The 22,067-nt window shown below is 41.5% G+C and overlaps 1 protein-coding gene across 1 annotated transcript in view; it reads right to left on the bottom strand.

Moving 5' to 3' along the window:
• The window catches only part of LOC139377326 (beta-1,4-galactosyltransferase 2-like), a 131,440-nt gene that overhangs the window by 100,216 nt on the left and 9,157 nt on the right, over nt 1-22,067 (bottom strand). Inside the window, exon 2 of the mRNA XM_071120347.1 lies at nt 13,857-14,293. Coding sequence (XP_070976448.1) covers nt 13,857-14,184 — 328 coding nt within the window. The 5' untranslated portion in view covers nt 14,185-14,293. The remainder of the gene's footprint in view (nt 1-13,856; nt 14,294-22,067) is intronic.

Below are 22,067 nucleotides of genomic sequence, written 5' to 3'. Positions count from 1 at the left end.
GCGCAACAGTGCCTCTTCAACCTCAGGAGTCTGAAGAAATGTGGCTTTTCACCCAAAACTCTGACTAACATTTACAGATCCATAATTGAGAGCATCCTGTTGGGCTGCATCACCGCCTCGTACGGCAACTGCTCCGCCCTCAACTGCAAAGCTCTCCAGAGGGTGGTGGGGTCTGCACAACGCTTCACCGGGGGCAAACTACCTGCCCTCCATGAAACCTATAGCACCCGTTGTTACAGAAAGGCAAAAAATATCATCAAGGACATCAACCACCCGAGCCACTGCCTGTTCACACCACTCATCCAGAAGGCGAGGTCAGTACAGGTGCATCAAAGCTGGGACCAAGAGACTGAACAGCTTCTATCTCAAGGCCATCAGACTGCTAAACAGCAATCACTAACTCAGAGAGGCTCCTGCCTACATTGAGACCCAATCACTGGCCACTTTAACAAATGGATCACAAGTCACTTTAAACAATGCCACTTTAAATAATGCCACTTTAATCATGTTTACATATCTTACATTACTCATATGATATGTACAGTATATACTGTATTTTATACCATCTACTGTACCTTACCTATGCCGCGCGGCCATCGTTCAACCACATATTTATATGTACATATTCTTATTCACCCTTTTTAGATTTGTGTGTATTAGGTAGTTGTTGGGGAATTGTTAGATAACTTGTTAGATATTACTGCACTGTAGGAACCAGAAGCACAAGCATTTCACTACACTCGCATTAACATCTGCTAACCATGTGTATGTGACAAATCAAATTTGATTTGATTTATAAACTGGATGGTTCGAGCCCTGAATGCTAATTGGCTGACAGTCGTGGTATATCAGACCATATACTACGGGTATGACAAAACATTTATTTTTACTGCTCTAATTACATTGGTACCAGTTACCAGCAATAAGGCACCTCGGGGGTTTGTGGTATAAGGCCATGGTATATTGCCATATACCACACCCCCTTGGGCCTTATTGCTTAACTATACTGTATACTAAGCCCAACATTAATGTACTGTATGCTGACACTGATGTGAGATACATTGTTAAAATACAGAACTCTCGTCATGTTATGATCATGTCCTGAACCTATGGCAGAGCAACACTAGTAAGTCCAGTAACTATAAAGAGATATGTAGGCCGTCCACACAAAGTACAACTATAACGACAGAAAAATCTAAATCGCTCTAATTGAAGTGAACAGGAGTGTTCACACTACAATGACAACTACAAAAAGAGTGGAGAACGATAACGAGCTATCGTTTAGATCACTTTATGAGCTATTTTTTTCCCTCCGGCGATAAAACATTGACAACCAATCACAAAAGTGTTCTATTGAAGCCTTCTTGGTTCTAGGTGCGCGAGACTACTTGGAGAGGAGAGAAGGCAGAGCACATGGTAAACGTGCCTGAATAAATGAGCATGCGTGAGCATATTGGTGGCCACGTTAATTATAAGACCAATCGGGAGAATGAAGATCCACAAACACAGCATGAGAAGGCCATTTTTTCCGATAGTATATGTTAATGTCGATACATCCTGACAAAATACACACTATGACTAGCATGCTAATATACTAATATACCTTTCTGGACCTTGTAAACTGTTGAATAGACCATTAACTCGTCCAAATGGTTGCATAATAAGGCTGTATGGAGTTATTTTGGCACGAAGCATTCAATACAGGACTTTTGAGCGGTTATTCAAATGAGCCTAAATCACTACAGCTTACAGCCCTAGACAATAATTGTGTACTCACTTGATAACAATAATACTTTCCTCATTGCACTGTGTTGTTGTAGCCTAGGTAGAATAATGTTATTGTCTAAAAAGGTAGGCCTAATCAATAGTGGAGCTTTGCATGTCCATGGCTGAAGAGCGCAGCCGGGAAGAGCGCACTTTGACCGATTCCTATTTAAAGCCCTACTATTTAACTAATGAATGACATACTATTGAGCTAATATTTAGCTTCTTACTTCATCTACACATCTCTAGCCTCTCTTCCAGTTGTTCCTGTGCGCTATTCCTCTTCACGTGAAAGTTCAGGAAAAGCTATAGGCTACAAAATCTATAGGACATGTATTTATTTATTTATGGCTTTTTTATACTAATACCCTGACTACACCGTTCGCATCGCATGCGCGAACGCTGCAAAATACATTTAGGAATCTATGTTATTCAATTATTGCACCCACATTGCTTGCACACGTCAACGAGCGTCTGCGTTGCCAAGGGCTAAAATAGAAGTCATTTCTATTTCTGACGCAGATCGCGCTGCAAGTCCTGTCTCTCCCATCTCCTCATTGGTTTATAGAAGCAGGTACCCACGTGCCATCTCCTCATTGGTTATACCCACGTGGGTGATTGAAAGATGAACTGTTGCCGGTTGTCGTGGTAATACTATGAACGTTTAGATGTCAATCACCATAAATTCAACGATGAAAAAGCCTGGAAGGAGGAGATTGACTAGAAACGGTTCGGTTGACCGTTTTATGTGTGGATTAATTGTCGGAGTAGAGGACCTTGTGCATTTCAGGTAAAATAACAACTCAATGTTTATATCCCAGGGCAAATTAGCTAGCAACAGCAAGCTAGCTAAATAGGACAAATTAGCTAGCAAGTGCAAGCTAGCTAGCTAAATTGCCATACATGTTTAATGCTTTTCGACCTGTTCTCCAAATTAATGTAATTGGTTCAGAGTTTGTTTTGATATTTTAACCTGCGTGTCGAGATCGCGTTTGGTGTGGGGAGACAAAATAAATGTATGCACGATGGTGCTTGCGCGCAGCCGGTTTGGGTTTTCTGGAGAGAAGCAGGCTTGCTCTTGCTAATTGCTGAATGTATAATAGGGCTAGGTCAAATGAACTGTTGCACAAGACAGGCAGAGAGATGAGCACAATGAAAAAGAGGATCCAAACTAATTGACAACCATTAGAAAAATGGAAATGACTTGAATTGCTACATTTAAATGATTTTTACATGTACATTTTACATGTACATTTTCATTACATGTACATTGAAGTACAAGTTATTTGCAGTTGTCACGATGACAGTGAACACCCTGAAGCACTGATGAATGGTCTCTGTTATCACCTGATTAATAGGCCTACAGTGTGCAGTAGGATGCATTGATCAGCTGATTGAAAGATAAAAAGATAAACGGTCCATTGGTTATTATAGTTATCGTCATAGTTATCCTTGGTGTGGATGGCCCTTAAACCTGACCTTTTCAGCTGTTAAATATCAGTCTGCAGTGTCCCTTCATTCTGAGGCAGATTGTCACTCAAACAATTCTTCATTTCATTTTATGCTAATATATTTAAAAAAACAAAAACCTTAATTGAGGTTTCTATTTTTAGCTATATGCCTGACTAACAGTTTCAAAGTCCAACGGGATTGTTTAATTGGAAAGGGAATATCTGCTGTCACATGATGGGAAAAGAAACGGCTTATTACTGTATGTCTTTCCTCTTGTCTCCTAAAGCCATCTTGTTTTGACATTGAGGACATTTTACATTGAGGATACAGTGATATTACATCTTATTTGACTTTCACAACCTTCTTTCCAGCTGCCTTGGCAGTTTGTCTGCTTGTTGAAACTACACTTATCAGACAGTTGATGATAATTGATCAAAGCTGCCACTCTGTCAAACTGTGACATGCTACAGCCAATTTGACTGACTTATAGCTCTCAACCAAATATAAAAACGTATATTTTACAACACTCTGATGAAGCAATACTGCAAATGAGTCATGAGAGGTAGGGGAGGGTAGATATTGCTATACTTGATCGAGGATATATACAATATGAAACTATATCTATATTCTCAAACCAAAAATATCCACATAGGAATCCTTGGTCATAAATTAACAAAATAAATTGATCATGGTCGCAATAATGGCAAGCTAACATAATGTGAACTTCTAAAATGTCAAAGCACAGCAACATCAAACTATAATGCATCATACCATCTGTACAGTGCCAGCCAAATCACTCATACTATTATTTATAGTTCATGACCATCCAGCTAAGCTTATTGTATTAACAGGTCCAGGGTTAATCCAATAGGGCTGTCTCAAATCCTCTGATCTTTTTCATGTGCAATGTACGTACAGGTTAAAACTGTCATTCTGCATACCTCAACATGCATTAGAGACAGTATATCAGAAATAAATAGATCAATTATAAAGCCAAGCCATGTCTCTACAATTCCTCTTTTTGAGAACAATACACATGCAATATGGTATTCTATATGAAGTTATGCAAGCAGCAAGATGAACATCCACAACATCACACCTGCCCTGACCCACCTGCTCACACCCCCATATCCATCACTCTCCGCCACATGGCCTGAAGCTGCACCATTTTGTTTCTCTCAGTCGCCCACACACACTGTCAACATTTAGATAATAAATCATTTTATCTCTCCATTGTGTTACCAATGGAGGATTGGTTGATTTCCAGTTTTTAAGTATACGATTTTTCAAGATGATTGACGAGAAAAGTATCATCCAACCCATCGGGTATCTCACTACACCACCATATGCATGTCTTCAAATATGCAGACAGGCAGATTAAAAGTACATTTACAGTGTAATATTTCTGACAGCCAACTTCCTTATTCCGACCTTAACTTTTGGACTTTATAGCATTCCCAGAAGACATTGATTAGTGAATCATTGTTAGTTTTACACTTAAGACATGACTCTGCCGTTGTGCTGTAGAATGTGTAATAAATTATATACATTAGTTTATACTGGATTAAGCGTATATTTTCGTTAAATGTAATTTTGTTAGTTACATTTCAACATTCCCTCCATTGTGCCAATATATACTGAACAAAAATATAAACGCAACATGCAACAATTTCAAAATGTTACTGAGTTACAGTTCATATAAGGAAATCAGTCAATTGAAAAAAAATCATTTGGCCAGAATCTATGGATTTCACATGACTGAGCAGGGATGCAGCCATGGGTGGGCCTTGGAGGGCATAGGCCCACCCACAGGGGAGCCAGGTCCAGTCAATCAGAATGAGTTTTTCCCCACAAAAGTATATGTTCTTTTTAAGTCTTCGTTCCAGCTGTTTAGATTTTTTTTGAAGAGATTGTAAGTTGGATAGGCTATCCGCAAGGTTTTTAAAATATTATCTATCGTATGAATATCCTTTTCTGACTCAAATATGATTCCCTTAAAATGTCTCTGATGTACACAAGATTTCATATCGAAATTTCTTGATATGAAACTTTTAAGTTGCATTTATATGAAAATATCTACATTTGTCAGTCCAAAATAGATTTTTAATTCTGCTATGGAAATAAATGTATTTCCTATTAACAAGTCATTTATGTGGACCAATTTCTTGGTGAATTCTGAAAAGCTATCTAAGGATATTTTCATAGGGTTATGTTTTTAGGGAGTAATATTGGTTCTTGTAAAATACATTTCATTTTCTTCCTTATTGTCATTGTGTTCTTAACTATGAAGTTGTTCATGTTCTTAGCTTTATCCTTTGAAAATAGACACATAAAAAGATTCTGAGGATGAGCATGTGCTTCATCAACATGTACCCATTGTTCCTCTTTAGTGAATTGAACTATATGTCTCAAGTAAAAGCCTTGGGTAGTGAGTTGATACCATTCCATGTCTGGAAGGTTAAAACCCTCCTCAGACTTAGGAAGATGTATAACGTTCCTTTCATCCCAGGATGGTAAGAGCAGCAAAGATACTCTATGTGGAGACCTTTGTAACCTTTGTTAAAATGTTGTAACCAATCCAATTGTCTGGCTTTCCCTTCTGTTGCTGTGGCTTGGTGAAAGAGTGACGACGAGAGAGACTAAAACAATTCTGTAGCCTTGCAGATGACAATGTCATGCCTCTGTTTTGTCATGGATCATTTAGAGAGCAAGCGGTTCAACTAGTTAGGCCAGGCACATCTTAATGGTTTCCTGGGAGTGGAGGAGGAACGGAGGGGATGGAAGCTATTTTCAATCCCCCTAAGACACACAAACCCGGAGCCTTGCTTTGGTGTTCATTGATTCTGTATCCACTATTTTCCACGAGACACTGACCTGATGCGACAATCTTAATACCGACGCCCCATTAAATATCTGGATACATATATTTACTGAATCCTTGGCTGTGATAGGATGAGGATAGGAAACCATCTCATGTATATGCAGTTAAAGCACCTGGTATGCTGTTATGGTGTCCAGAGCACATTAGTGGCAGGGTCATTGTGGATCATTGTGGATGTCTCGCTGGGTAATTGACAGTCACAGTATTATTGAACACATTGCAGTTTGTGGAGACAATAAACTGTTCACTTTTCAGAGCTCAGTAGTTTTCTTTTACAGTACATATGTCATAACCCGCTTCCGAATTCACCTTCTGGGCTGAGATCGATGATGGTCTAAGTTTGCTCCAGGAAGCCCTTACAAACCGGTACAGTATTTACTCATACGGAATGTGAATAGATGGAACAAATGAATAGATGAAACATTGACTTCTGGTGGAACTCATAACAGCCCCATACCTCAACTATTCTCTGTTCTAGGATGAGAGGGCAAACTAAACGGAGACCACACTCCTAAAAACAGTGTTCTTTCTAGCCACCCAGAACATACTATTGTTCTTAACAAAACCGTGCAGCCCCCTTTCCAACATTACCATATTAAACTTATATGAGGGTGCTCATGAAATATACTGCATCATGAACTGAATATTCACTGAGCATTCAGAAGGTAGCAGGCAGGAGGCTGGGGGGTTAAGGGGTAGAAGGTAGCAGGTGGGAGGCTGAGGGCTTTAGTGATGATGCTCAGCAGCTATTTATACCTTCCTTCCTTATTGAGAGAAGCCCTCTTCCTCAGAACTACCCTGCCCTACCCCAGCCCCAGGCAGGGAAACACATAAATAAATGCAAAACCCCAGTGTCACACCACCATTATTACGGGAAAAGACTCAAATTAAAACAGTGGGGGGAAAGAGGATGAAAGAGGCAGGAGAAGTTTGTGGATGAATAAGTAAAGAGTTCTCCTCTTCCTGTCTGAAGCGCAAAGGAGCAGTGCATACAGCAGACAGTCACTTACCGTACACTATACTTTACTGTGACGGGAGGTACCATCACTAATGGGGTCACTATAACCTATACTGAGAGCTTTAGTGGTGAATCTACTGTATGAGCTGGATATGCTGGATATGGTGCCATGCACTGAACCCCAAAGTAATTCAGTATGCCAACTTTTGGCCTGGAAGCTAAATTCAGATGTAAAAGCCTTAAAGATTTGAAAACCACCACTGTGTAAGCACAGAAAAAGTCCATTATTTTATTTGGATTTGATGGAAGCAGGTAGACATTCCGGTACAACGGTGTCCTTTCTCAAAGCAGTGTAATAGCTTCGTTCAACTGACTTCCCAGTAGATATAGGCTATATGTCATCCCCAGACCTGGTAATTACTGTATGTGCTAAGCAAACAGCCATCCATAGCATCAACTTTACCCTCTCTCTCTCTCTGAGCTGTGCTCCTCCTTTTAGAAAGCAACACTTCCACAGCAGTGTGATCCCACGAGGAGAAATCCAAATGAAAAGCCAGGGAAAAGGAGTAGAGCTGTCTCCTCTATTGGGGCAAAGTGACAACCCAGCAGCATGCTACATTAAGGTTGGTCCAGCGCCCAGTGGCACTAAGACTGGTCTTAGTATTAGTACAGCAGGGAAGTATGACCTCTTTCTACACAGATCAGTGGTTCTGAGCTTCTGAAGACAGGAGGAGCAGACCAACTTATGACAACCTCAGCACAAAGGCTCATTGAGGATACTGTAGATGTGTGTTCAAGTTCAGTTTTTAACCTAAAGTAGACAACTCACTCTTTCCCATCTATTCCAAACCATGTCAACATATGAGTTAAGGGGTTTTGACGGCATTATCGGGAAAAAAAGATAAATTAATCAACCTATGGGTTGGACACCAACCCTAACATGGGCTAAACACCAGCACTGCACTAGGTGGGTACTATTCCAGCAATCATAAAACACTGCTCTCTCTACAACTCTGTGGTCCAAATATTCCAATATACTGCCACCATGACAGATATTTCCTTCCTCGTGGAGAAGAGACGTTTTGCCATTACAATTTCTTAATTTGGTCGTTAGGGGTTGTGGAGATTGCAGACCCGTATTGACAGCTGACTTACTGCCATTAATTCCTCCTCGCCCACGAGAGAGAGAAATAAGAGCGTGAGAGACAGAGAGAGAGAAAGAGAGAGAGAAATAAGAGTGTGAGAGTCGGGTGAGAGAGAGAGACAGGGAGAGGGAGATGGAGAAAGAGAAGGCTGAGATGGGGGAGGGCGTGGGCGTCCATTCCAAAACAAGTAGCACCAGTCAGCTGGGTTGGGAGGCTGGAGTCTCCCATATCTCCCCTGGCCAAGGCCTCCTCTCCCTGGGGCCTCCATCCCTACCTCTACCCTCAACCACCATCTATCTATATGCACCAGGCTGTGACTAAAACAGAGGTATTCTGCACCCAGGCACCTACTCCACTGAGAGGAGAGGCAGGGCAGGGAGGCAGCTAGCTACCTGGGCAGGCCATGATGCACAACACCATGCAGCCTCCTCTCACTCCATGCTAGGGAAAGAGCAGGCAGTTGCAACACTATATCAAATCTAATTCAATAGAAATAGTCAAATTAGAGGCCTGGTAATACAATGCATGATGTACACTATGAATAGTTGATTCAAATTAATCTGGCTATAATGAACCCTTATTCTGATTTGGGAAATTGGTTGACGACAACACATTCTTTCTCCATCCAAAAATGTAGGCTATCAACTGGACTTGTAAAGATAAACATATTTATTCATTTGAAATGGTTGGTTCAATTACCATAATTTGCATAAACAGTAATCATTTCTGTATTCAGGCCCAAACTATAGATCCATGATACTTGGTCAACGGAAGCATCCACAAAGTGTGAGAACACTTTCCGAATATGCTGAGCTCAGCAAGAACAGTTCAGCCACAACTTGATAAGCCAATCATCTTGTTCATTTTTTCCACTTTGAGCCTGTCATAGTGGGGTCATTAAAACAAACCACCCAGACAACAGTAGATAAGCTACTTAAGCCTAACTACTGCAGTTTCTCCAGGGAGACATTTCTTTAGGAAAGTGATTATCTGAGAGAAGCTGAGGTAAACCGACAAGAACAACACAACACAGCTCGAAGCTTGCATCTATCTAGATGGACATAACATGAGGTAACGAATGAAAGTCAACGTTGGAGCTCTCTTATTTGACATACATATGGATTGCGGTTAAGCCCATGCTTTGTAACAGGCTTTAGAGCAAGTCCATCAACCACTAATTGAGGTCGGGTGGGAGGGGGTGTGTGCGTGCTTGTCTGCGGAGTGAATGGCAACCCCTCAGAAGTTCTGATGTGGCTCCCAAAGACATCTCAGTCAACAACCGAAAACTCAGTGGAAACCTCAACCCAAATAAATAATAGGGATGCACATGAGATAAAAAGTTGGTTGCCCACAACTCCCTCTCCAGCTCTACTTAAAACTCATTAGCAGGAGCTGCGTGGCAAAGGCCTGGTGCTCACATGCATATACTGTATGATTGCATAATTAACAGGAAAGGCCTCACAATGACATTGTAGTGAATATGAAGGAATTATTCCTAAGGTAACTAGTATTGCAATAGCTTTAAATTAAGTCTGCTGGAAGCCTGAAAGCATTGGAATAACTCAAACGCCACACAACTATATCTTAGTTGACTGTGTTTTCCTGTATTTGAAAGAATACTGTTGTGTTTGTCAGTTATACTTTAATTTGGACTACAGGTGTTTCTTTAGATGAACTATTACAGGGGAGAGTGCTGATGTGAAACCCATTGTATGTTTCACCCGGGTGGGACAGAAAATCCTACAGAAACACTAGCTTTTACAGTAATTGGAGAAAACATTCCATCCACCACGTTTTAGAATGGAAAGTGGTTGCCAGAGAGAGTCTGCTGCTCGAAGACATGCAGGTCTTCTATTCATCTATTTTCAGATTACTACACACTATACTAATTAGAGTAATTAACCGTTACCAAATCCACTTTTTCAGATTGAATAATGATTATAAGCTGTAATTAGTTTGCTGGCCTGGTTAAAGCCACAGTAGGACAATGTAAAAAAGTATGACTATCACAGACGCAGGTTTGATCCCAGGCTGTGTCACAGTCGGCCGTGACCGGGAGACCCATGAGGAGGCGCACAATTGGCCCAGAGTAATCCGGGTTAGGGGAGAGTTCGGCCGGACGGAATTTACTTGTCCCATCGTGTTCTCCTTGTGGCGGCCGGGAGCCTGCAAGCTGACCTCCGTCACCAGCTGGATGGTGTTTCCTCTGACACATTGGTGCGGCTGGCTTCCGGGTTAAGCAAGCAGTGTGTCAAGAAGCAGTGCATCTTGGGAGGGTCATGTTTCGGAGGACGCATGGCTCTCGACCTTCGCCTCCGAGTCTGTAGGGGAGTTGCAGGGATGGGACAAGACTGTAACTACCAATTGGAGAGAAAATGGGGTAAAAGTACAAAGAAATTAAACACATAAATACAACATTAAACATGACTATTGCCCTGTAGCACTCACATCTGTAGCCATGAAATTCTTTAAAAGGCTGGTCATGGCTCACATCAACAACGTCATCCCAGAAACCCTGGATCCACTCCAATTTGCATACTGCCCCAACAGATACACAGATGACACAATCACTATTGCACTCCACACTGCCCTTTCCCAACTGGACAAAAGGAACACCTACGTGAGAATTAGGGCTGACCCCATTTAGTCGACTGGTCAATTGTTTGGTCGATAGTTTGTTGGTTGACCAAGATTTCTTTAGTCGATCAGCAGCCGATCAGTAGCAAAAATAAATTTAAAATGAATGGTGTACAAGACACCTGTCTGATTCGCGCCTGTCTGAGTGGACTAATCCATTATGGAGGCTGTGGGAATGGCACAGTCCATCAGTCTGTGCTACTGAAATTATATATGGTTATATTACGTAAGAACAATGGTGCAACACTAATAAAAATAATATTACTTTATAACAAATGCATTTTCTCCTGTGTTGGATAGTGGTTGCTGTCCGGGGTTCTGAAACACAGTGCGCTGTTGACTTGGCACCTTTTCCTAGACCATGTTGCTATGTGCATATTAGCAAAGTTATCCAGCATATTGGTGTTCTGAACAATGGAGGAGGAGGCAGCAGCCCTTGCCTTAATTGACAAAGAAAAGTGAGGAGAGAAGAAATTCCAACTTAATTAAGTCTATAATCAATAGCCTAAGTGTGAAATGAGCCTGTCTTTATAAATCATCCATGTACAGTACATGTATACTGTATCTACAGAAATACGACAGATCTAGCTTTTGTTGCCTCTTTGAGTGTTTGTTTAATAGCCTACTGGTTCCATGAGCACCAAGGTCTCACGCAAACACAACATGTCGAATAAACAATTTCACAAATTCAACTGTTTTTAATCTTTTCTATGCTGTAATAAAGGCTCTCCACTCTTTTTCCCATTAGAACAGCCTCTCTGGTATTATTTCTAATTTATTTAGTGTTGTTTACACTGTTTCAAATTGTCTGAAAAAGAATATTTATAATAATAATAACAACACTGTTCCCCGGGCGCCAAAGACGTGGATGTAGATTATAGCAGGCCCACGCACCTCTCTGATTCAGAGGGCTTGGGTTAAATGCGGAAGACACATTTCAGTTGAATGCATTCAGTTGTACAACTGACTAGGTATCCCCCTTTCCCTTCCCTTAGTAACAACAACCCTCCCTTTTTCTTGATCTTCTTCTTATTGTTATTATTACTATTATTATTATGATCATCATTATAATAAGTTTCCTGATCATAATAATAAGTCATGTAATTATCATTAGTAGGCTTAGTACAGCAGCCTTGGGTCCAGTGTGGCTCAATTCGTAGAGCATGGCACTGGCAAAGCCAGAGTTGTGGGTTTGAGTCCCACTGGGGACCAGTTTGAAAACTTATGAAAAATGTATGCAATCACTACTGTAAATCGCTCTGGACTAAAATGTAAATGTTGTATAACCACAATCAAGCTGTAGGCCTAAGAGCAGTTCTTCGGGCTCCCTCTAGTCATTTGAGTGTCTTAATTATTTCATCAAACAGTGCGCTTAAAGCATCAGACAAGCTCAGTGCATATAGTAGATTTGAGTAATACACAAAATGTTGACCAATAGATTGGTCAAAGGACAGACAACTTTTTTTTTGTCGGGGGCAGCCCTAGTGAGAATGCTGTTCATTGACTACAGCTCAGCGTTTAACACCATAGTGCCCTCCAAGCCCATCACTAAGCTAAGGACCATGGGACTGAACACCTCCCTATGCAGCTGGATCCCTCAACACGGGGGCCATTCAGGGGTGCGTGCTTAGTCCCATCGTGTACTCCCTGTTCACGCACGACTCCAACACCATCCTTAAGTTTGCCAGTGACATGGCGGTAGTAGGCCTGATCACAGGCGACAATGAGACTATAGGGAGGTGGTCAGAGACTCAACAACCACTCCCTCAACGTGAGCAAGACAAAGGAGCTGATCGCGGACTACAGGAAAAAGAGGATCGAGCATGCCCCCATTCACATCAACAGGGCTGTAGTGGAGCGGGTCGAGAGCTCCACAGTCGTGAAAAGGGCACGATAACGCGTATTCCCCTTCAGGAGGCTGAAAAGATTTGGCGCGGGACCTCGATTCCTCAAAAAGTTATACAACTGCACCATCGAGAGCATGGTTGCATCACCGTTTGGTTTAATAAGTTCTCGGAATCAGACTGCAAGGCTCTACAGAGGATAGTGCGTAAGGCCCAGTACATCACTTGGGCCAAGCTTCCTCCCATCCAGGACCTCTATACCAGGCGGTGTCACAGGAAGGCCCTAACAATTGTCAAAGACTCCAGCCACCCAAGTCATAGACTGTTCTCTCTGCTACTGCACGGCAAGCGGTACCGGAGTGCCAAGTCTGGGACCAAAAGGCTCCTGAACAGATTCTACCCCCAACCCATAACACTGCTGAACAGTTCATCATATGGCTACCTGAACTATTTGCATTGGCCCCCTTATTTTATTTTGATTTAATACCATTTTTTTCACTGACTCTCTTGCATTGGCTCGATGTACACTCACTGGACTCTAACTACACACTCACACATACTACACTGACACTTCAACACACACACACACACATGCATTTTGACGCCACACACACACATAAACATACATTCACATTCCTTCACACTCTTCACATACGCTGCTGCTACTCTCTGTTTATTATCTATGCATAGTCACTTTACCCCTACCTACATGCACGTATTACCTCAATTACCTCGACTCTGTACCGGTACCTCATGTATATAGCCTCGTTATTGTTATTTTATTGTGTTACTATTTTTCCTTTAGCAAATTTTTCTTACTTTATTTAAACTCTGCATGTTGGTTAAGGGTTCGCATGTAAGCATTTCACGGTTTCACCTGTTGTATTCGGCACATGTGACAAATGCCATTGTATTATATTTGATTCAGGTACCCCGTGTATACATCCAAGTTATTGTTACTCATTGTGTATTTATTATTACTTCTATTATTTCTCCATTTTCTTTCTCTCTGCATTGTAAGTTAGTAAGAACTTCACTGTTAGTCTACACCTGTTGTTCATTAAGCATTTAACAAATCAAATTTGAATTGATTTGAATATGGTTTGGGTCGGCACCCTAATGTGAAAAATGTACTACTTCATTAGTCATTAGTGTAAAGGGGGATCATCACCTACCCAGACCAGGTGGTATCTCCGGGCATGGTGGTATAGGTTTGGTAGTTGGTGGCGTGTGATTTCCCTCAGGTCGTGCGCTGGGCAGCAGCTGGTCTGCAGTGGCCAGGTAGCTGGCGAAGGTGGCGTTGGGCCGGCTGAGGTTGTAGTAGTAGTGGTGTCCGTTGCGGCTGGCGTTGCGGCCGTTGTTGAAGCGGCTGAAGATCTGGTCAAAGCGCTGGCTGTAGACGTCGAAGTAGAGGATCATCATGATGACAAAGTGCACCAGGCAGAGCAGCAGGACAGCCTTGCAGATGCGCTCCAGGGTCCGGCCTAACATCAGCCGAGTCATGGTTGAGCCTGCCGCCCCTGCCGCACAGTCTAGGGCATCCGCTCGGTTGGTCACACCCCTGGGCCTGGGCTGGCCAGGACAAATGCTGCACGCTGCCTCACTCTATCACCTGTGGGAGGGCCAGGGAACAACATTACATTATGTTCACACTAAGTAAATTTAAGTAAATTAGGCCCAACACAGGAAATGAGAAGCAAATCACAGTATCCGTATATGTCATGTACAGTGGGGCAAAAAAGTATTTAGTCAGCCACCAGTTGTGCAAGTTCTCCCACTTAAAAAGATGAGAGGCCTGTAATTTTCATCATAGGTACACTTCAACTATGACAGACAAAATGAGAAGAAAAAAAATCCAGAAAATCACATTGTATAAGTATTTGGTCACCTACAAACAAGCAAGATTTCTGGCTCTCACAGACCTGTAACTTCTTCTTTAAGAGGCTCCTCTGTCCTCCACTCGTTACCTGTATTAATGGCACCTGTTTGAACTTGTTATCAGTATAAAAGACACCTGTCCACAACCTTAAACAGTCACACTCCAAGCTCCACAATGGCCAAGACCAAAGAGCTGTCAAAGGACACCAGAAACAAAATTGTAGACCTGCACCAGGCTGGGAAGACTGAATCTGCAATAGCAGCTTGGTTTGAAGAAATCAACTGTGGGAGCAATTATTAGGAAATTAGGAAGACATACAAGACCACTGATAATCTCCCTCAATCTGGGGCTCCACGCAAGATCTCACCCCGTGGGGTCAAAATGATCACAAGAACGGTGAGCAAAAATCCCAGAACCAACATTCACCTAGTGAATGACCTGCAGAGAGCTGGGACCAGAATAACAAAGCCTACCATCAGTAACACACTACGCCGCCAGGGACTCAAATCCTGCAGTGCCAGATGTGCCCCCCTGCTTAAGCCAGTACATGTCCAGGCCCGTCTGAAGTTTGCTAGAGAGCATTTGGATGCTCCAGAAGAAGATTTGGAGAATGTCATATGGTCAGATGAAACCAAAATATAACTTTTTGGTAAAAACTCAACTCGTCGTGTTTAGAGGACAAAGAATGCTGAGTTGCATCCAAAGAACACCATACCTACTGTGAAGCATGGGGGTGGAAACATCATGCTTTGGGGCTGTTTTTCTGCAAAGGGACCAGGACGACTGATCCGTGTAAAGGAAAGAATGAATGGGGCCATGTATCGTGAGATTTTGAGTGAAAACCTCCTTCCATCAGCAAGGGCATTGAAGATGAAACGTGGCTGGGTCTTTCAGCATGACAATGATCCCAAACACACCGCCCGGGCAACAAAGGAGTGGCTTCGTCCTGGAGTGGCCTAGCCAGTCTCCAGATCTCAACCCCATAGAAAATCTTTGGAGGGAGTTGAAAGTCCGTGTTGCCCAGCAACAGCCCCAAAACATCACTGCTCTAGAGGAGATCTGCATGGAGGAATGGGCCAAAATACCAGCAACAGTGTGTGAAAACCTTGTGAAGACTTACAGAAAACGTTTGACCTCTGTCATTGCCAACAAAGGGTATATAACAAAGTATTGAGATAAACTTTTGTTATTGACCAAATACTTATTTTCCACCATAATTTGCAAATAAATTCATTAAAAATCCTACAATTGAATTTTCTGGATTTTTTTCTTCTCATTTTGTCTGTCATAGTTGAAGTGTACCTATGATGAAAATTACAGGCCTCTCTCATCTTTTTAAGTGGGAGAACTTGCACAATTGGTGGCTGACTAAATACTTTTGTGCCCCAATGTACATGTTTCCAAGAAAATAAACATCAAGGAATAAACCAAAAGCAACCTACTCCACCCAACAACGTTGAATGTTGAAAAACATTTATAATAAAATGGCTTGACTGGACTCTCTGTTCTCTCCCCTGGCAGAATCACAGGTGGAAACATCATGGGGAAAGCACCAGATATCAAAGATGACTGCCTGGCTCTAGTCTAGCAGATAGATTACCCAGGTGCAATGTGGAGGGAGGGCGGTGGGATGGAACGCCACTGTCAATGTCAGACCCAACTCTATCTCACCAGGCCGGGTCTCACTCATTGATTTTCTCAGAGACAAGCACACAAAAACAATACAGTGGTGGTGTGTGTTTAATGAGGGGTTTTTAGATGGCGCATAGACGTAGGATCTTAATTTGATCACCCTGTTGTTGCAGAAAATGTCCTGCACCGCAGGAAAGCAAACTTGTTGTGTAATCAAGGTTTGAAATGCTTCTAAAGTTTAATTTCCATTTGCCCTAATTTCCATTTGCCCCAACTAAAAACATATCAACAACATTTTTAATTCATCAAAATCCACACAATAATTCACATTTTCTGTTGCTGTAGGATTATTTTCCTGCTGTGAGAAACTGGTCAAATTAAGGTAGCCTACCTGTTAGGTCAGTAACCAAAAGGTCGCTAGTTCGAATTATCCAGCCAACAAGGTGAAAAATCTGCCAATATGCCCTTCAGAGCAAGGCACTAAACCTAATTGCTCCAGGGTCGCCATTGATAATGGCTGACCCTGGCCGTGACCCCAATCTCCAAAGGTGTCTCAGGGGAAGTTGGGATATGCAAAAAAACACATTTCCATTTTACACATACGTATAATACACACTCGTGCATGTGTAAAACAGAACAAATCTAAGCACCCACCAAATTATTAATTATTTGACTGACCTGTGTAGTTCCAAGTTCTGTGGTAAACTGACTTGACGAAGAGCCTCTATTTCAATTTGAATGGCAAATGCTGTTTCAAAGTGCAATAGTCCAGTACTAATACTAAAATATTCATTAGAAAGAGACTGACCTCATAGAGGACAAGGCTAGTTGGTGAAAGCTTTAGATGCCTTTTCATCTCTACATTAAGACTCAATTATGACAGATACTGCACCACACTGTTAACCAGCATGACGTCAAAAACAGATTATAAACGGGGTGGTTCGAGCCATGAATGCTGATTGGCTGATATCATACCGTAAACCACGGGTATGACAAAACACGTATTTTTACTGCTCTAATTAAGTTGGTAACCAGTCCACAATAGCAATAAGGCACCTCAGGGGGTGTGGTATATGGCCATTATACCACAGCTAAGGGTTGTATCCAGGCACTCTGCGTTGTGTCGTGCTTAAGAACAGCCCTTAGCCGTGGTATATTGGCCATATACCACACCCCCTCAGGCCTTATTGCTTAATTCGCCTTTTGAAAGCCCAAACACTAGTTTATCAGTTTGCTCACTAACATTAAAGACAAGCCTACATAACGTACACGGTGGCCTATATGTGCAGTGCAAACCAGGCCTTAGCATTGGAGAATATCAACATGGGACCAAGATGCTTGTTTAGAAACGGTGGTGTCTAGTGAATATTTAATTCCATATTGGACACTAAATCCCCTGGACACTAAACTTATCCCTTGGACACTAAATGGATGCTGAGAACTCTTTTAGATTAAACCGACACACCAATAAAGTAAAGTCCTGGAAATATGGTGGCAATAAATGTGTACAGCATGTATGTTCAAATTTTAATAGTGTGCTGGCTCTTGATGTGGCGCCCAGTTAATCTGTCGGTGCATAATTCATTATGGGCTAGTTAGTCTCTCTACCAGACCCATCTCCCCTGTGACAGCTATATTAAGACTAAACTAAGCCATAAACAACACAATGATAACGGCCAGTATTAGTTGTTTACCACTTTATTGGCATCAGCATATTTGGCAGCAGATTTTTAATCCCTCTCATTTTTATTTGTGGTGTCACCTCCACTCTACATACATTACTGTAATCAGTCACAGCTGTCTTAGGCCTATACAGTAATGTTACAATGGATGTGTATCAACTTTAGAACAGGGGTGGTTGATTTTGCAATTTTTTTGAAATTATTATTTTGGCTTAAAAAAACATTACAGGCCACAGTTGAACGCCTAAAACTGTATAGAAACTATGTAGAAATGATAATGGTCCTGTATATTTTTTAAATAACTGCCCTTTATCTGGCCCGCAAATTGATTTTGTTGAACAAATCAGTCAAAAGAAATATGAATTTCCCAATGTGTTCTCAAAATGTTTGCCCAACCCTGCTTTAAAACAAGCCTTAACACAGAGCCAGAGCAGTAGCCCCAAATCATGACAACTTATTTGCCAATATTAGGTGAGTCATCACTTGCAGAGTTTTTTGCGATCCAACGTAAACCAAGGATTTGTGGCTGACTTCTTAGTAAAGAGACATATAGATTAACAATACTCAGTGGTGACATTTTTTTATGTAACATTACATAATGATATAAAGCAAAGGCAAATCCTAAGCAGCAGAGAGACGGTTAAGTAGTAGATATTTAGAGTATAGCCTTTAAGCAGTAGAACTTCACTGTTTAATCGTTTTTGTCAACACAGCTGGGGAAATGCTGATGCTGAAAGAAGAACTAATAGATGAGTGACTATGTTACTTCTGTCTTTATATTATTTTTCAAATGGTAATGAGAGGTTGTCAGACAGAGAAATGTGTTACAGCATCCCTGCTGTGATGGAGATCTCCAAATGCTGCGTTTTAAAGGGGAAACACTTTGGTAGGACCCTAGACGAGCACTAGTTTCTCTTTGCTCTACTCTAAGGCCACGGGCCCTAGCGCAACCCACCAACCAGCCCTCATGGCCTCATCAAATATGCATTAGATATGCTACACTTGATAAAATTGGGCAAAACTGTAGCCTTCGAGCATTTCTAGCTTGACACCTCAATAACATACAAACCATGCAGTGCTAGTGTGTTTTACCAAATGTATAAATCTGTCTAACAATCAATCTAAAACGTAGGCTAATGATTCAAAAAAAGCTTTAACATTGTGTCATATGCCAGTTTCCAACAAACAAGTCCCCATGCATTTATGAGTTCCTGCTCTTCCCATGACCAGGTGAATCCAGGTAAAAGCTAAGATCCCTTATTGATTGATGTCTCTTGTTAAATCCACTTCAATCAGTGTATATGAAGGGGAGGAGACAAGTTAAAGAATGATTTTTAAGCCTTTAGACAATTGAGACAAGGATTATGCATGTGTGCCATTCAGAGGGTGAACGGGCAAGACAAAATATTGAAGTGCCTTTGAACGGGGTATGGCAGTGTGGTTCCAGGCGCACCAGTTTGAGTCAAGAACTGGAACGCTGCTGGATTTCATGCTCAACAGTTTCTCGTGTGTATCAAGAATGGTCCACCATCCAAAACACATCCAGCCAACTTGACACAACTGTGGAAAGCATTGGAGTCAACATGTGCCAGCATTCCTGTGGAACACTTTCGACACCTTGTAGAGTCCCTGCCCCGAAGAATTTAGGCTGTTCTGAGGGCAAAAAGGTGGTACAACTCAATATTAGGAAGGTGTCTGTAATGTTTGGTGTACTCAGTGTACATTATATGCTCAATGAGGGGAAAGAAATGTATGGGTGGATTTACATCTTTCTGATGTTCTTCACAGAATCACATTTTACGTTGATAACAGTGCTGAGGTAAATTCTCTCACATGATCTGTGCAGTAAAATAGGGTGCACAAAATACAGTACCTTAGGAAAGTATTCAAGCCCCTTGACTTGTTCCACATTTTGTTACGTTACAGCCGTATTCTAAAATTGATTTAATTGTTTTGTTTTTGGAGTGCTGCAGAGACGGTTGTCCTTCTGGAAGGTTCTCCCATCTCAACAAAGGCACTCTGGAGCTCTTTCAGTATCACCATCAGGTTCTGGAGGTGACACTGACCAAGGCCCTTCACCCCTGATTGCTCAGTTTGGCCGGGTGGCCAGTTCTAGGAAGCGTCTTGGTGGTTCCAAATGTCTTCCATTTAAGAATGTTAGAGGCCACTGTGTTCTTGGGGACCTTCAATGCTGCAAAAATGTTTTGGTACCATTACCCAGATCTGTGCCTCAACACAATCCTGTCTCTGAGCTCTACGGACAATTCCTTCGACCTCATGGCTTGGTTTTATCTTTGACATACACTGTCAACTGTGGGACCTTGTATAGTCTGGCGTGTGTCTTTCCAAATCATGTCCAATCAATTGAATTTACCACAGGTGGACTCCAATCAAGTTGTAGAAACATCTCAAGGATGACCAATTAAACAGGATGCACCTGAGCTCCATTTTGAGTCTCATAGCAAAGGGTCTGAATAGTTATGTAAATAAGGTATTTCTGTTTTGTAGTTTAAGTACATTCGCAAAAATCTCTCACCTGTTTTCACTTTGTCATGATGGGTTGTTGTGTGTAGATTGCTGAGTTTTTTTTTTTATTCAATCAACTTTAGACTAAGGCTGTAACGTAACGAAATGCGGAAAAAGTCAAGGGGTCTGAATACTTTCCGAAGGCACTGTATATGTGTCGTGTGACAATGACGACTGATTATCATGTTTATAGCATAGTAAAGACAGTAGCAATGCTGTAATGTTTTGTATTAATTACCATATACAATCATATCCGTAGTTTAGGGGTGGAGGGGCTTTATCGGTTCTCGAATAAAGGCTGATTAAAGGCCCAGTGCATTAGTTTTGTGAAAAAAAGTTTTGTTTAAAAAATATATAATAATAATAAATATATAGAGTGCATTCGGAAAGTATTCAGACCACTTTACTTTTTACACATTTTCTTACGTTACTTTTCATTATTCTAAAATGTATTAAATAATTTACCCCCCCCCCTCATCAATCTACACACAATACCCCATAATGACAAGGCAAAAACAGGTTTTTAGATGTCTTTTAACTAATTTATAAAAAATATCAAAACATTTATCAGAATTTTACATTTACATAAGTATTCAGACCCTTTACTCAGTACTTTGTTGAAGCACCTTTTGCAGAGATTACAGCAATGAGTCTTCTTGGGTATGATGCTACAAGCTTGGCACACCTGTACTTGGAGAGTTTCTCCAATTCTTCTCTGCAGATGCTCTCAAGCTCTCAGGTTGGATGGGGAGTGTTGCTGCACAGCTATTTTCAGGTCTAGAGATATGGACAATTCCTTTGAACTCATGGCTTTGTTTTTGCTCTGACATGCACTGTCAACTGTGGGACCTTATGTAGACTGGTATGTGCCTTTCCAAATCATGTCCAATCAATTGAATTTACCATAGGTGGAATCTAATAAAGTTGTAGACATTTCAAGGATAAATGGAAACAGGACGCATAATTTGTAATATATTTGCAAACGTTTCTAAAAACCTGTTTTTGATTTGTTATTATTGGGTATTGTGTAGATTGACGTGGGATATGTTTTATTTAATCCATTTTAGAATAAGGCTGCAACGTAACAAAATGTGGAAAAAGTCAAGGGGTCTGAATGCACTAAGTGCTCCAGCACTTGGCGGTCCCGTTCTGTGAGCTTGTGTGGCCTACCACTTCACGGCTGAGTCGTTGCTGCTCCTAGACATTTACACTTCAAAATAACAACACAGTTGACCGGGGCAGCTCTAGCAGGGCAGAAGTTTGACGAAATGACTTGGTGGAAAGGTGGCATCCTTTGATGGTGCCACATTGAAAGTCGCTGAGCTCTTCAGTTAGGCCATTCTACTGCCAATGTTTGTCTATGGAGATTGCATGGCTGTGCGTTCAATTTTATACATCCGTCAGCAACAGGTGTGGCTGAAATAGCCGAATCCACTAATTCTAAAGTGTTGTCCATATACTTTTGTAAATATAAGGTATGTTTTACAATGGTGGGGGAGTGCCAAGATGGAGGTGTGGTGGCTTCAACACAGCGCCCCCTGTCAGTAATCTAGTGTATATAGACACAGTGCCTTCTGAAAGTAATCATACCCCTGGACTTATTCAAAATGTTGTTGTATTAAAGCCTAAATTCAAAATGCTTTACATATTTTTTTCTCTCACCCATC

Source organism: Oncorhynchus clarkii, chromosome 20 (genome assembly GCF_045791955.1).
Source record: "Oncorhynchus clarkii lewisi isolate Uvic-CL-2024 chromosome 20, UVic_Ocla_1.0, whole genome shotgun sequence".
NCBI classification, from domain to species: domain Eukaryota; kingdom Metazoa; phylum Chordata; class Actinopteri; order Salmoniformes; family Salmonidae; genus Oncorhynchus; species Oncorhynchus clarkii.
Note: the sequence above shows the minus strand (reverse complement) of the source record. Positions and strands in the feature narration are given on the sequence as shown.